The sequence below is a fragment of the Toxorhynchites rutilus genome, chromosome 1 (genome assembly GCF_029784135.1).
Source record: "Toxorhynchites rutilus septentrionalis strain SRP chromosome 1, ASM2978413v1, whole genome shotgun sequence".
NCBI lineage: Eukaryota > Metazoa > Arthropoda > Insecta > Diptera > Culicidae > Toxorhynchites > Toxorhynchites rutilus.
Window position 1 is genome coordinate 172,011,055 of NC_073744.1, and position 16,282 is coordinate 172,027,336.

Sequence of the window (16,282 nt, forward strand, 5' to 3'; positions counted from 1 at the left end):
AACCGTCAAAAGGTTATAACGGATTGTACTCATAATCGAGAGCGGTAGCTTTTTCGGTGGAATAATGCTCGTTTGCAGACTATCACATTCAAGTCGTATTGGTTATACTGCTCAATCTATCATAGAAGGAATTGAGTCATTAAGAATTATGAATATGAGTCATGAAGATTAACCCTTTGCGGTCGTATGTCTGCTCTCAGTCACCACAGCAAGGAATCATACTAAACATATTGATATCATTTTTCGCTGTACAATTGCCCATGTTGCCGCAGCCCGGAAGACATTCGCTTCTGATGTTCGTCACCTCGTCATATACAAAAGTCATTCCCTTACTGGAATATCTTCAACTGGACTTATCTATAACAGGGCGTACGTTAACTGGGATGCAAAGCAGTTATGTATCAATAATAGATGTTATCTTCAATTCGAAGTATTGCTTTTGCTGTTTTGCAGTCCAGTTAGCGAGTAAAATTCGATAAGTGTAATGATTTTTCGGCCCAATTAACGAACCTTTTTTTATTTGTTGAACAGTACACTTGTGTTATTATTTCCACTGTTGATGTCTCAGGCGAAATAAATTTGCTGTCTAATGGTATATATTATAACAGATATAGTAAGAACGATTTAGCGTAATATGCATTGAAAACTCTTAGACAAACATTACATTTTTCGTAGAGTGACCCCCTATATAGAAATCAAAGACGTAGTCCTACGTCAAAACTAAACTAAAAATTTTCATTTAACTGTTAAAATTTCAAAACTGCATTCGGGTGTGTTCTTCTCTGATAAAAGTGGATACCTACCTAGATGGGGACTACGGACGTTGATGATGCTGAAGTTAAAGAAGTGGCTTCGCATACTCAATCTGCACATTATTTCTGTAACAATTTTTAAAGTATACTGATTTTTTGAAAACAAAACACAGTACGCTTGTGCACATTTGTGAACTCTACAACAGTTCATGTTGCAAACGTTTATCTTCGAATAAAGTACTAGTAGCAGCTGAATACTACTTAAATAATGAGAGAGTGCAGAATTCATTCAAACTCTTGTGATCGTCCTTCCTCTTTAACATTTCAGATAAACCCCCTTCCGCTTTCTGCAGTACTGTTTTCTACCGCTCCTCTAACCCTGCTTAATAACCAAACGGGTGCACCTTTTTCCATAGATCTGCCTTACGCTCATCAAGCAGTTTGATAGGTTTGGCAATGACAGCTAATTTTGCAGCACATCTTGGCTTGCGAATCATATCCTCTAAGCCGGAGCTTGCCTGAAATCGATGTCGTAAACGGAAACCGCGCTATAAGCGTACCGCGTTATTATTGGAGGGCTGTCGCAATTTCATCGCCGCGTAATATGGAAACCGCGTTCTGAGAGTACCGCGTTATATGAGGGTTGACTGTATCTGTTGGATGACATTCAACCTGTTGATATGGAAAGAAGATGTTTTGTCTGCGCATGAGCTCCGTTCTGTATAGGCTTTTCCTTTTCGGATAAATAAGACTGTAACGCAAAGGTATATATCCAAGATTTTTTTATTTTTATTTTTCTGTTTATTTTTATTCCTCCAATATAATACATAAAAATGGTATAGAACATAATTCAACGAACTATTTTTCATTGCTCCCCCCCCCCTAGAATTTTTGCTTTCATTAGGTCTATATCATTTATTCTATTGTTTCTTCCTTTCTCCTAGGTCCTCCCAATATTAGCTTCAGCATGGAGGACCTATACAAATAACAACATACAAAGTGTTCAACTGTTACCAAAAATTAATCCTACAAAAATAGTTGTATCACCCCTCTGCAGCGGGAACCTTCCTCGCAGGGAACAAAATTAAATCAAAAACGTCGAAAATCGAAATGAAACTAGTTGGGATTTGCAGCATTCAGAGCATAAGCGACCGGCAACGGCATCGGTATGTCATGGCCGGGATGTGGCGGGGTCTAAAGCATGTAGTGTCTTCGGAAGGTTTCCGAGCGTAGCACTCGTAGTGGGTGTGAGCTGATTTCGGGAGTCCTGTGGTGTGAGAGTGAGTCAAAAAGCAGATTTATTCGATTGTTGTGGTTAAGTGGGCGCGGTATGTGTGAGTGTGTGTATGTGTATGGGATGGTATAATGTATCGGGGACAGAACAATATGCATCGTTGGTTACGAGGTCAGTCACAAATTCAGTATTAAGGCTGTCAAAAATGTGGTAGCAAGGAAAGTCATCGGCGGGAGCTCCCTTTACATTTGGTCCCTACTTGTAGTACTCATTGGTCCGAATGATTTGAGGCAACGTTTCGAATCGATCTCCGAACGGCAAGGAAGAGAGAAAGAGTACAAAATTATACATTACACCACTTTGTAATCATTTATTTCACGATCTCTGTAAGTAGCTAAGCTTTGTGTGTGTGCATTCGCATTCAAAATACATTATACGTAACTTTCATTTCACCACATTGAGGACAAAAATACATTTTCTTTTGCTTCTTCCGGTGCTTTTCCCGCAATTTCCTGCATTACCAGCGGGCGGTTCATTGTTTGTCATGATTTTCAGGTGTGAATGTGTTCGTGTGTTTTTTTTTGCGGTGTGTGCGTAACATATCAGATAGTACGTATCGGAGTTTAATTTTTGAAATGGAGTCAACAATCGTGTTTGGTTTGGTTCGCAACGAAATGGTTGCATATAGTAAAGGTGTTTTTGTGTGAAGTGTACAGGACATGGAAGAGATAAAAAATTAAGAAGAAAAGAGAAAATATTATTAACTCCTGCTGGTTCGAAAATATTGCAACTTTTAACTAACAAACTTCATTAGACGGAGTAGACATAGTAGGCCAAAAAATATATGATACGTTCCGGCAAAGAAATAAAAAACATGAAATGTGTGCATGTGTGTGTATGGATACTGTGCGGTGCATTTTTTTATTTGTTTATGCGTCAAATGTAAATATTGTCCTAGCGATTAAAACACAACAGTAACAGAAATAGGTGGCAGAGTTACAATAGCGCTAGCCATATCTAATTTTGAGATATCATACTCAATTGGAACGAAGATAAAAAAGACGTTCGTTCGTTACTAGTGCTATTACACAAAAAAATGACATTACTCTCATGGTATCGCCGCCATATTTGCTTGGTTTTTACACGGTATTAGAACTATTGAAGTACAACTAATGTTTATGTGGGTATGTTGCATATTTATTGTTAAATCTGGTTGTTAATGAGTAATTGCAACGACATTCGATCAGAACATTACTGAGACAGAGAGACAGAAAAAAGAAGGAGAGCATGTATATGTGTTTTGATTTACGAAATTGTGACGGAAGTGATCGCATAGTTATCAAAATAATGCTAATTATTACAGTAAAAACTAAATGTAGCAAACAACAGAGGCAATATTCACGTTAGAGTGTTGTTCGGATTGGTGTAGGTAAAGCCCTCGAACTGGGCCTGGTTCATCGAAGCCAGGATGTTGCGATCGATCGGCGTTAGTCGCGCCCTCTCTCGCGTAAACTGCTTGTCGAAATACTGTGTGTCCAAAGGATGTCGCTGAAAGAGATAGTAAGCGTTATTCTATTTTGCTCAAAAACATGGAAATATGATTGTAACGTCAACTGGAGCTTTTCGGATGATCGATTTTATAATTTAATTTAATAATTTAGATCTTGAAAAAAAATACATAACTTATACTCAGAATCAGAATAACATGTAAAACTTAATTAAGGTTTAAGGTGAAGGTGGAACGGAGCTATTGTAACGATTATTTCAATAGGGACGCTACAAAAGTAGACTGATAGGGACAGCAAACGACGCCATTGGTTCCGCTTTCTTGACATTTCTTTTCAGTAAGGTTTGACATTCCATAATGAAAAGATATACGATTCAACAACGAGTCGAGATTATTAAAATTTACTACTGAAATTCGGAGTCAATGGCCTCAACTTTCGTCATAATCGTCCTGCCAGATCAACAGTTGAGCGTCTAGTGGAAAAATTAGAATCCACATGCACAGTACAAAATGTTCCCGTGCCAGCGAGACAAAGAAGTGCCCGTAGTGTCGAGAATATTGCTGCCGCTAGCGCATCAATTGAGGAAGAGCCAAATCAGTCTCTCACACGTCTTTCTCAAGCGTTGGGCATCTCTGCGAGTTTGCGGAAAGATCTTGGCCTACATCCTTACAAGATCAAATTGACGCAAGAACTGAAGTCGCATGACCACCAGAAGCGTCGTATGTTCGTGAATTGGGCTGAGCAAAAACTTGAAAATGATCCGAATTTTCATCGGAAAATCATCTTCAGCGATGAGGCGATGATTACGGTTTGGCGCGGTTTATGGTCCGGCGGCGTCATTGGGCGGTACTTCTTCCGTGATGATTTGAGACCGGCACGTTACTGTGAATGGGGATCGCTACCGCTCAATGATAACCGAATATTTTTGGCCCGAATTGAATGATATGGACTTGGACGATATGTGATTTCAACAGGACGGCGCCACAAGCCCCATAGCGAATTTAACAATAGATTTATGAAAAACCAAGTTTGGTAAGCGTGTTATCTCACGAAATGGCCCAGTCAATTGGCCGCCTCGGTCGTGCGATTTGATTATTTCCTGTGGGGCTACGTCAAGTCTATGGTCTATGTCAACAAGGCAGCGACGATTGATAAACTTCGTAGGAATATCGAACGTGGAATTGCAGCAGTATCGCCCTACTTGGGCAATGTTGGGTCTTGTTTTTTGTTGATGTTTGAAAAAGTTTTCATCAAAATGGCAAATAAGAGGAAAGGAACATATTGTTACACGTACAATGATTATAAGTAAAACTTCTCGAAAACATTGCGGGAAATAGCAGCTGTTGTCGGAAAAACCCACTCTACAATATATCAAAATCATAAACAAATCGAAATACGAAGGATCCATGGAAAATCTTCCGGGTAGAGGACACAAACGAATACGAATGAACCCTAAAACAAACATTCCTAAGTTCACTACCGAAGTAGTCGGCATAATTGGACCAGAGACCAGACCTGCACAGACACTGTCCGGAGAGTAGCATATAGCAACAATCTGAGAGGTCGTGTTGGCCGTGAAAAGCCTTTCATCTCAAAGGTGAATACGAAATAAATCGACTGGACGCCCCCAGCGAACATTCAATCGTATAACTAGCTTATATACAGCATCATATATCCCACATTTTAGGTGGTATATGATGCGCTCCTAAGCCATATACATGCAAAAGTTGGGGTGATATACATACATGACAGTTGCTTGCGAATTAGTTTGGATGAATATACGACGTACAGATGCATCTAGTACGAATATTGTCATACGTCTGTATGATTTAGGATTTACTATCAGACGTCGACACTGTATGTACGACATCGCGGATCCTGATATGTCAAATTTCTAATATCGATTATATAAAATTTTAAACTCGATTATATACTGTTAAAAATGTTTTTTATATCTCAAACATGACTTATTTCAAGCGATGGTGATAAAGGGTGTGTCACATCAAATTGCATCACGGAAAAAACGCTGTAGAAATTCGCCCAGTAGACCGATCCTTTTGAAAATTTTAGACAGTAAAATAAAAACTATTAAACAACTTTTGGCATTTTCTTTTTATTCATACTTCGAGCCCAAGCCCGTATGCTCGCACCTTCCTCTTTACCCCGTCCATAAGGTTCTGTACAACGTCTGGTTGTAGTTTTTTTTGAACATAAATCCATTTTCTCTTGAAGTCCGCCTCCGATTTGACAACTTTTGGGTTCTTCCGCAGGGCCTGCTTCATAATCGCCCAATATTTCTCTATTGGGCGAAGCTCCGGCGCGTTGGGCGGGTTCATTTCCTTTGGCACGAAGGTGACCCCGTTGGCTTCGTACCACTCCAACACGTCCTTTGAATAGTGGCACGAAGCGAGATCCGGCCAGAAGATCGTCGGGCCCTCGTGCTGCTTCAATAGTGGTAGTAAGCGCTTCTGTAGGCACTCCTTAAGGTAAACCTGCCCGTTTACCGTGCCGGTCATCACGAAGCTTTCCGCAAGAGCAGATCGCTTGCCACACCATGTACTTTTTGGCAAACTTGGATAGTTTCTGCTTGCGAATCTCCTCCGGAACGCTGAATTTGTCATCTGCGGAGAAGAACAACAGGCCCGGCAGCTGACGAAAGTCCGTTTTGACGTAGGTTTCGTCGTCCATTACCAGGCAATGCGGCTTCGTCAGCATTTCGGTGTACAGCTTCCGGGCTCGCGTCTTCCCCACCATGTTTTGCTTTTCGTCGCGGTTAGGAGCCTTCTGAACCTTGTATGTACGCAGGCCTTCCCGCTGCTTGGTCCGCTGGACGAATGAACTTGACAAATTCAGCTTATTGGCGACATCCCGGACCGAACTTCTCGGATCACGTCTAAACTGCTCAACTACGCGCTTGTGATCTTTTTCACTGACGGAGCATCCATTTTTGCCGTTCTTCACCTTCCGGTCGATGGTTAGGTTCTCGAAGTATCGTTTTAGTACTCTGATGACCGTGGATTGGACGATTCCCAGCATCTTACCGATGTCCCGATGTGACAACTCCGGATTCTCGAAATGAGTGCACAGGATTAATTCACGACGCTCTTTTTCGGCCGACGACATTTTTCCAAATTTACGAAAAATTGACAGTGAAGCTTGGCCAACGTGATGTATACACTATTATCTGATTATAAGCGAAGGCTGAAGACATAATTCCTAAGAATTAAATTTCTACAGCGTTTTTTCCGTGATGCAATTTGATGTGACACACCCTTTATATTTCAACGTTAAAGTGAAAGTGAATTAGCTATTATAAAAACAGAGAAGTAAAAATCGGGATTGTTGTAGATTTTAGTTGAAGATTCACCAGGAATTGTTTAAAATGTTAATGAAACGAAATTAAAAAAAGATAGAAGTTGGGTGTCAAAGAGAGAGCTTTGATTTGGCTGATAGAAATATTCGAGATTGTTATGGTTTTGTTTGTATAAAATTAAGAATAACACCTTCAAAATCACTAATTTTTAAGTTTTTCGCTTTTGAAATATTACTTAAATCTTTCAATTCAAAAGTTTTACAACTGTATCCTGTATAAAATTTTCTCATTTTTCAAATGGAAGCAACAAAATTGTCCTACAATTTTTGAATTAGAGTCAGTTTAAGGCAAACAGAGCCTTATTATTGAATTTTTTTTTTACTCGATTATTTACAGTGAAAAGAAATCGCAGATTGTTTATAATAGAGTCCGTCATGTACTACATTAATTCAATTTATGTGTCATATAATATTAAATTTAACTGTATCAGCCTGATATGCATATATGATTTCGTATAGATCGGTTTTACGATAGTGTGTATCATAAAACCGAAACTTGTTACGCCGAATTAAGACTTAATTTGTAGTGATAAATAAAATCGAAGTCTTCGCATTTTATACGATTTGAAATGTACATAATGTATCCTTTGTTCGACGTTATATATGATTTTGATTCGATCTCTTTTCATATGCGACTTAGAATATGCCAAGTCATGCGATTCAATGTTTGGTAGGCAGTTTGCTGAGGCATATGTAAACATACTTAAGGAGTTCTGGACCAACTTTATACGGATGAGACGAAAACCAATCTCTTTGAATCGGATGGAAGACAAATGGTGTGAAGGAAACCAGGATCGGTGCTCCAGGTTCAGCAGTTTGGTTAATTGAACATCTTGAAAAGTAACCTGCAGTCTTCCGTGCAGAAATTGGGTCTTCCTCGTGATTACTACTTTCAACAGGATAATGACTCAAAACAAGCTGGTCTCATCGTGCGAGAGCGCCTGCTCTATAATGTCCCAATCAACTCCAAACACCCCCGCAGTCACCGGACTTGAACACTATTGAGCATCTATGGTGGGAAATCAAGAATCAAAGGGCCATACCAAAAACGAGGGGATTGATTTTTGTTATCGATTAACATTTCTGAACTGATTTCATTTTTTTTAAAGAGAGACTTGAACTGTACACTTAATTTTGCTACGTCTGAATTGAGGTGTTAATGTTTGTTTTGTAAACACGAAGTAGAACTGTATTCTTTTTTTTTATTATCACTACATGAGAGTAAAAGGGTTCGAGTATATGATGAATATAGGTTGTTTACAATTATTTATTTTATAATCCCGGAAAACTCAAAAATAACGAACCACCCAGGTGTGTACACTCAATTTTGCGATTGACTATACATGTTGCATGAACAATGAGTTTCAGCATTTTAAAAACAAGAAAAAAATTTAATTTTGGTCAAACCAAGATGTGTTGAATGCCATTTTCTCACGTGCAAAAAACTATTTCAAAGACAAATCGGAAGGGCTTTTTTCTATCGAAGCATGTCAGAGAACCTTCCTTGATTAACACAGTAGCAAGCGGCCAGTTTGCCAGTGTACTTCACATTTCCAGCAACTGGACAACTGGAAAATGAATATCTAAACCCCGAAACAATGAAAAAAAAAAAAAAGATTTTGAATACTTATAAATCGAGTATTTTTCAATGGTTCGCAAAGATGTTTGCATCAATTGATGGGAAATATTTCCACCATGAACAATTGAATAATTGTGAAAAGTCAAGCATTATCCAAGCGCACTATGTTGTACGTTTTGATTTGTCCAATTTGTGTTCCTCAAATGGTTCCAACCGAATGGATGGAAAAGATGTAACAGCGGAATATAATTTGAATACAAGAAAACATTGAATCGTAAGCCACTCCCCTTGTGATTCTACCGCCAATCAAATCAAATAAATTTGATAGTTGCTTTCTGAAAATATCATTCATTTTCTAACCTCGAAGCAAAGCGGATGTGCTGATGAGCGTTCCAGCATAGCATAACCACGAATAGCAATAGCGGTAGCAATGGCAGAAGCAGCAGTGTTAGCGGTCAACGAGTTTTTATTTTGTTTCGTCACCCATCGCTCTCATGTAGTCGATACAGCACACAGTGATGATACTGATGCAAAATTGCATGTGACTGCCTCCAGATTGTCTAGAAGAGTGCAAAATAAGGATACAAATTTAGACATATGGCATTGTGTTCTCGCGAATCGCTTTTGGATCTTCTGAGGGCCTCAAAAACTTTCATAAAAGAGTTACTACAATACAATTCAATGCAACGGTTCCATGCATTCTAACGATATATCCGAAATAACAGAAAAACAAACTGATTTTTGTTTGCTTGGGGAGAGCTTGTGTGAATTTGGCAGTATTTTAGGATGAATCGATTCCGATCGATCATGATATTTCTTCGAATTTGCGCCGGAAAAAATGGTTAGACGTGACGTCGTTGGAGATGCAAGTTTGCTAATAAAGGTCATACTCAAAAAAATGAAAAGCCAAAAATGATCACCGCAAATTTGAGGTGTTTCGAAACTCTCAGTGAATAAATAAATACCATCTTTTATCAAACTCTGGTCGTTTTTGAAGACCTTCCCTGTTTTCCGGAACTTGCCCTCCATAATCGGTCAGAATTTGTGTATTGTGCGAAGTTCTGGCGAGTTTAACGGATTTGCCGTTTTGGGCACAAAAATAACATCATTGACTTCGTACTACTCCATCACCGGTTCCGGGTAATGGCACGATGCCAGATCCGGCCAAAACAGAGGGCCTCATTCCCGTACACATTTCGCGTTGAAAACGAGATGAACGGCACGCCATTGAACTACGTTTTACGAGTTAGTGAAGCATCAAAGATAATAATGGCTTTTCAGGCAGAATGAACACCTTTTCAAATATAAATTATGAATGAAACTTACCTTCTCCGCATCAAATTAGTGTGTAATGTGAATGGGAAACTTTGTTTTCTTCATGTGGTAAAATAGTCTAAAAAAATTGTATCTGAAGATAATTTCATACTAGAAGAATAAGTTTCAGTGGAAAACTGAAACTCTTGAACGATTTTACCACACGGGATACGGTCGAATGCTTCATTCCCAACTGTTTCGTGATACACCTGGCCTGGGACTGACCTGGATTTTCTACGATCGCGCCCATAACTTTTTGTCGTAGCACTTCTTGCTTGGAAGCCATTTCGATATTCACTTGAAAGATCGTGACGAAATTTCGCATATGGAAACATTACACTCTAAACTAGGTTTACCCAAAATTTAATAATTTTTTACCATGCAATAAAAACATAGAATACTAATTGAGAACGGTGAAGATAATTTTTATTCATGATTTTTATTTGTGTAGTGTGTTCAATACATCTGAAAATCCACCAATACAGATGAATATATGGCAACACTGGAGTTACCTAACATTTGCATTTCACACACATGTATAATATGACGCACTAATTGCAAGCAGTTGTCATTTTTCTATTGGCATCCAGTAGGCAGGCAGCAGTGGAAAACTTTCTATTCGCTGGAGAGGCCAATTACCTGTTCGATAATGGTACCAGTAACTGGAATCGAGTGTTTACATGGCTGTAGTAACTAGGCTCTAGTCACTGGATACTACAACTGGAGCGCTGACTGGCATTATGTAATTCAGGAATATGTAACGTGACAAGTAAGTTCTACGAGAAACATTGTTTCTAGTAGATCCAAAATAATAATTTGTCTTATTTTCTCCGAATGCCAGCCTTGATCAAATCAACAATTTTTCCCTTCAACCCTTTGAGGTACAGAATTTTTGAAAAAAAAACAGTAATGTTGCACAGAATTTTTTTAATCATTCAAGATTGAAATATTTGGTGTGTTCTCATATGATGATAAATCGAATATATTTCTGACATTTGCTAATGGTGTTGCCAACTACTTTAAATAAGAAGGTTCCGAAAAAAATATGAGCACGCAGCTATTCTAATATTTCTAGGTGGGTCAGAAAATGTCCCACTATGCGTTTTTACAAATCAAAAAGGTAGAACATTCTTAATACCACCGTGCCCAAAGAGTTAGGGACTAACAAAAACCATAAAAATATGAATATTCGAGTCGATAATAAATTGAAAAAAGTTCAACCTTCATCCGAACTGCGCCAGTTGACGATACTCGAGAGTCGTTACTCACCACTTGCGGTTTGAACGGGGGATCCAATCCCCTCCTTTCCAGTTTATGCCAGTCTATACTATCGAAGAACGGGTGGTATTTGGGGTCACTCTCTTCTCCTATCGTGTTTAGACAACCTAGCCGAATTGAGGCGTCTTTCTCCAGCAGCTTAAATTCAAATCCGTGTTTAGATATTCATCCCCATGCAACACGACGCTACTTACCGACTGGAGCAATTTGAGTGCCTCCTTCGACAGGAAATGTGGAAACCATGGAATCTCGTTACAAATCGACCAGAACAGTTCGTCCTCGTCACAACCACTGAAGGGTGATTGTCCGACGAGCATTTCGTACACCAGCACACCGAACGACCACCAATCGACAGCTTGGTTGTACTTCTGACCCTGTTGAGGATTCAGGAAAATTATCGTAAAATCGTAGCCGATTCCAATCTAAACGCGATGTCAGCTTACTTTAATGATTTCAGGCGCCATGTAATCCGGTGTACCACAAAAACTGTCTGCTAGCCGGTCCAAATAAATCTCCAGCTTACACATACCGAAGTCGGCTATCCTCACGTGACCATCGTAGTCCAGCAGCACGTTGTCCAACTTTAAATCGCTAGAGGTGAACAGACATACATTGATTCATTTCGAACCGCTGCGCGGTGTGATGTGCATTTCAGTTCTTACCGATAGACAATTCCCTTCCGGTGCAAGAACTTCAGCCCGGACATGATCTCGGCCGCATAGAATCGCGCCCGCCCTTCCGTGAAGCGACCGCTCTGCTGTATGTGGAACATCAAATCACCACCGTTCAGGTACTCCATCACGAAGAATAAATGGCTCTGGAAAGGAAACGGCAGAAAATGGTAAGTACCTAATGATTCTGTTTCAGGCGGTTCGTTCTCACTTTGCTTTCATTAAAGTAACTGAAAAATACGAATTACACAAATTACAACCTTTATTTCATTCGAATTTATTCAAAAGGGATATCAGGATTAATGTTAAATACTCAGAGCAATTCCAAATGAAATCGACAAATGACAAAACATGAGTATTTTTTATTCAAATGAAAGTTAGTATTCCGTTTGGGTTGGAGGAAATATGAGTTTTCCACAGCAATTGGGAATTTTTTGACTCAAGTGTAACTTTCGAAAAGGGTGTATCGATTTTAGTCAGAGAAATCTTTGATAATTTATATCTCAAAAACTATGAGTCGTACCGAAATAGTGTCTTAGAAAGAGTTATAGAGTATTGATGTTCAAACGTGAAAAAATACACACTAAGAAAAAAAATAGTACCCTTTTTTTATTTACAAAAAAAAACTTTGGTTTGCAATATCTAAAATATCGAGATATTTGAAAAAAACATTTCTAATTTATTGTATTTTATTATAATTTTTTTAAATTTATATGGTTTTTTTCATATAAACTTCTATTGTACCGATAGAACAACACGTTATAGCGATGCAACGTTACATATCGCAGACGACTTTACTCGGCATCAACCATAAATCAATCTAAACACAAAAATGAATAATCAAATTATAGTTAAAAGCAGTGCATAACTCGAGAACTAATCAAGCAACTTGAATCAAACTTGGCATATAGAGGTTTTAGGGATCGATAAACGTTTCTATTGTGGTTCGACAATTCTGCAATACAAATGAAGCACACATTTCTGCATAACTCGGGAGCTTATCAAGCAATTCGAGCCAAATTTGGCATGTGGAAGTTTTATGGGGCACGAAACGTTTCTATGGTGGTTAGATACCCCTTCCATCTCGCTAAGTGGGGGCTGCCAAATAAATGAAACACAAATTGCTGCATAACTCAAGAACTAATCAAGCAGAAGGAACCAAAATTGTGCATGTGGAGGTTTCAGAGAGAGGGGAGGTTTGTATATTTCGAGAACTAATCAAGCGAATTGAACCAAAATTTGCATATGGAGGTTTTAGGGAGCAATAAATGTTTCTATGGTGGTTCGACACACCTACCCCTTCTCTATGGGGATACTGTCATTCAAATGAAACACCAACTTTCGCATAATCAAGCAAATGGAGCCAAATTTGGGATGTGAGGGTTTTTGGGTACGAGAAATGTTTCTATGATAGTATGAAACCCCGCCCTCCTCTGGAATGGAGAGGGGGTCCCATAAAAATAATACACATATTCCAATCAAACAAGACAATGGAAAATTTTCGGAAAACTCTGGGAGAAAATGAGAAAATTCGTAAAATTCAATTCGCATGTGTTCTACAATTACATATTGACAAGCGTTGTTAGTCCATTTGATGTTTGTGAAATTGATCTTCGTTCGAAAATGGAAATGAATTTTAATGTGATAAAACGCACTCCTATATCATCTTCCTTCTATATAAATAAAAGTGGATCGCCGAATGTGTCAGCAAAACTCGAGAAAGGAATTGTCCGATTTAGGGCTGTCTTTATTCTATCATATTTTCTGTATCAACCATTCATTCCATGTAAAGGAGAAACATGTTATTTGCAAGTGGTTAAAAAATCTTGAACGAGAATTGTGTCTGATAATAATCTGATATTATAATGACGATTTTTGTTAGAAGTACTAGGAATGTTATAGTAAAAGGTAATTTTAAAGGGTTAGATTAGAAGATCAATCAATGAACAGTTCTGCGATTGGACCTATGAACGTGCGCTTAGTAAGAAAACGTGAATGTGATAACGAAAAATAAATTTTGGGCGGGGCGAAATTTGCCGAGTCAGCTAGTACACTTTAGAAAAGACAATAAATTAGAAAAATTTGAATATCTCGAGAATGGCTCTAAATACAGTAGATTGATAAAGAGCTTTTTTTTATTTCAAATCACATCAGAATTCATAATTTGAGGCTAAAAATGATTGTTAACATACAACAATTCGAGGTTTCGAAGATCTATAAAAACACGATGTTCCACAAAGTTCGTCAAAAATAGCTTTACCATCTTGCACTCATTTTTTTTATTTTTTACATGACTTCTATTTTATAAGAAAAAAAATTAAAAATACATATATAAAATTTGAAAAATTAAATAAAAAAGACAATAAATTAGAAATGTTTTTTTTTACGTAGGACTACGTCTAACCGGAAGATTAGGGGGTGAAATGGAAATCTAGGCACTGAACAAGTAGGAAAAAATGCAAGATTTGGAACGCTTATAACTCGAGCATTTCTCAATAGATCGCAATGGTTTTGGCATCAATTGATAGGAAATATATCTACGCATCTATCATAATGAATAACATTTCATTTTTCTTGAGATAAATAATTGAATAATTGTGAAATATCAAGCATTGTCCAAATGCACTATTTGCCCATTTTTGATTGGTCCATTTTGTGCTCCTCAAATCGTACCGACCAAAACGGGCAACCAGAGCAGCAGCGAAATATAATGAAGCACCATTGGAAAGGAAAAAGAAAAAAATGAACGAAACATTGGTCGCTGTCTCACACATGCGTAATTCTCGAGCCAGCCAGTCAGCTTAAAAATCCCCGCTCCGCTGCCGTAACGATCATTCTCATTCAAACCGTACACCACATCGGTTCGCATCAAAACACTTCAACAAACCAACCCAAGCAGCCATGTCTGGACATGGCAAAGGAGGAAAAGTGAAGGGAAAGGCAAAATCCCGCTCGAACCGTGTTGATCTGGAGTTCCCCGCAAGGGTAGCTAGGCCGAGCGCGTTAGTACCAGTGCACCAGTCCACCTAGCCGGCGTTATATAGTTTCGGCCGTCGAAGTGATCGAGTTGGCTGGTAAAGCTGCTCGCGACGATAAGAAAACCCGCATTCAGAATAGCACACATTCGGTTCGGTGGACATCAAGACAACAACAGGCAGTTGCAGCGAGTGGCAAACGCAATCGCAAAACGGCAGCAGGTAGCAGAAGAAAAAAGTTTGTTCTTTATACAATCTGCTTTGGTGGCAAATCCAGAATAAGGCGTTCGAAATGGTTTTTTTCAAAACCACGAGTACTAAGTTTTCTAAAATTCCATAAAACACGGCGCTTATCAGGGCCATTAAACCTTTCAAAAAAGAGTTTACGAAATACAGTTCAATGCTTTCTAAAATAATATCCAAAATAATAATAAAACACAAATTGATTTTTTCATAATTTGTTTGCCAGTATATGATGAGTATGTGAATTTGGCAGTTGTTCTGAGCTTATTTATGGTTGGGGACTTTCCCGAATATTCAATATTCATTAATTTTAAAATTGCTTCTAGATTGAAAGTACAGTAATTTACATTTAGCTCGACATTCAGCTAATTGGACGGACCTGTAATGCGACATATTTAGTTGGACATTTTTGTAAACATAAAGTTCGAGGTCCAAATTATGACCCCACATCGAAAGTCGACACTGTACCACTGTCATCGCAAATGTTCAATTACAGGTTAAAATCGCCTCCAATGCGACACTGAGTGGTGTTTCGGCACGTCGCATTAAATGTAATTTACTGTACAACATGTCACAAGCTGGATGGGAAGAAATTTTCCAACTGTGAAAGCTGTGGCGAGTGGCAAACGCAATCGCTAAACAGGAAGGTTTAGCCGAACAAGATGGGGATATCGAGTGATAACAAAACAATAAACTCTTTAGATTAAAGATAATTTTGTGATCCTGAAAAGGACCCTTTTTAGCCTGCACGTGAATCCAACGAGCGAACAAATCGCAATGAATGTATTTTTTTGCCATCGCTGCCTTTTAACGCTCTTTCGTTCGTCTCGTTGGACTCGCCCCTTTGGCTGAGTCTGCCGATTTGTCTCTATCCTGTGACCGTGTACCGCTAAAGTACAAAACGCGCGGATCCGCTGAAAAATATATCATTCTCTTTCAAACCGTAAATCAGTGTGGTTGTATGTCATCGTTTCACATCACATCGCATCAACGGATTGGTGCCGGAGCACCAGTATACCTAATAGCGGTTATAGAATTTCGGCCGCCGGAGTGTTCGAGTTGGCTTGCAAAGCTGCTCACAACAATAAAAAAAACCCGCAAAACCGAACAGAACATAGCACATTCGGTTCGGTGGTAACAACTAGCTTCAGCGTGTGGCAAACGCAATCGCAAAACGGCAGCAGGTAGAAGAAGGAAAAAGTTTGTTTATACAGTCTGTTTTGGTGGCAAAACCAGCCACCGTAAAACACGGCGCTTTTCAGGGCCATTAAACCTTTCAAAGAAGAGTTATTGAAAGTTTTTCACAATACCAATGCATTCTAAAGAGACATAATATGACATATAATATAAACTGAT

The 16,282-nt window shown here is 38.7% G+C and overlaps 1 protein-coding gene and 1 long non-coding RNA gene across 5 annotated transcripts in view; one reads left to right on the forward strand and one right to left on the reverse strand.

The window, feature by feature from the left end:
- Positions 1–1,552: 1,552 nt before the first annotated feature.
- The window catches only part of LOC129763338 (titin-like), a 90,840-nt gene continuing 76,110 nt past the window's right edge, over positions 1,553–16,282 (reverse strand). For 3 of the 4 annotated variants that reach the window (XM_055762300.1, XM_055762301.1, XM_055762302.1), the window contains 6 exons: positions 11,700–11,854; positions 11,481–11,628; positions 11,232–11,411; positions 11,029–11,175; positions 3,389–3,534; positions 1,553–2,498 (listed from right to left, as the gene is read on the reverse strand). In XM_055762300.1, coding sequence (XP_055618275.1) covers positions 2,408–2,498; positions 3,389–3,534; positions 11,029–11,175; positions 11,232–11,411; positions 11,481–11,628; positions 11,700–11,854 — 867 coding nt within the window. In that variant the 3' untranslated portion in view covers positions 1,553–2,407. The remainder of the gene's footprint in view (positions 2,499–3,388; positions 3,535–11,028; positions 11,176–11,231; positions 11,412–11,480; positions 11,629–11,699; positions 11,855–16,282) is intronic. The other variant, XM_055762303.1, reaches the window with a different exon arrangement.
- LOC129763340 (uncharacterized) overlaps positions 6,618–16,282 on the forward strand; it is a 52,396-nt gene continuing 42,731 nt past the window's right edge. The window contains exon 1 of the long non-coding RNA XR_008740888.1: positions 6,618–11,878. This is a non-coding gene — a long non-coding RNA (uncharacterized LOC129763340). The remainder of the gene's footprint in view (positions 11,879–16,282) is intronic.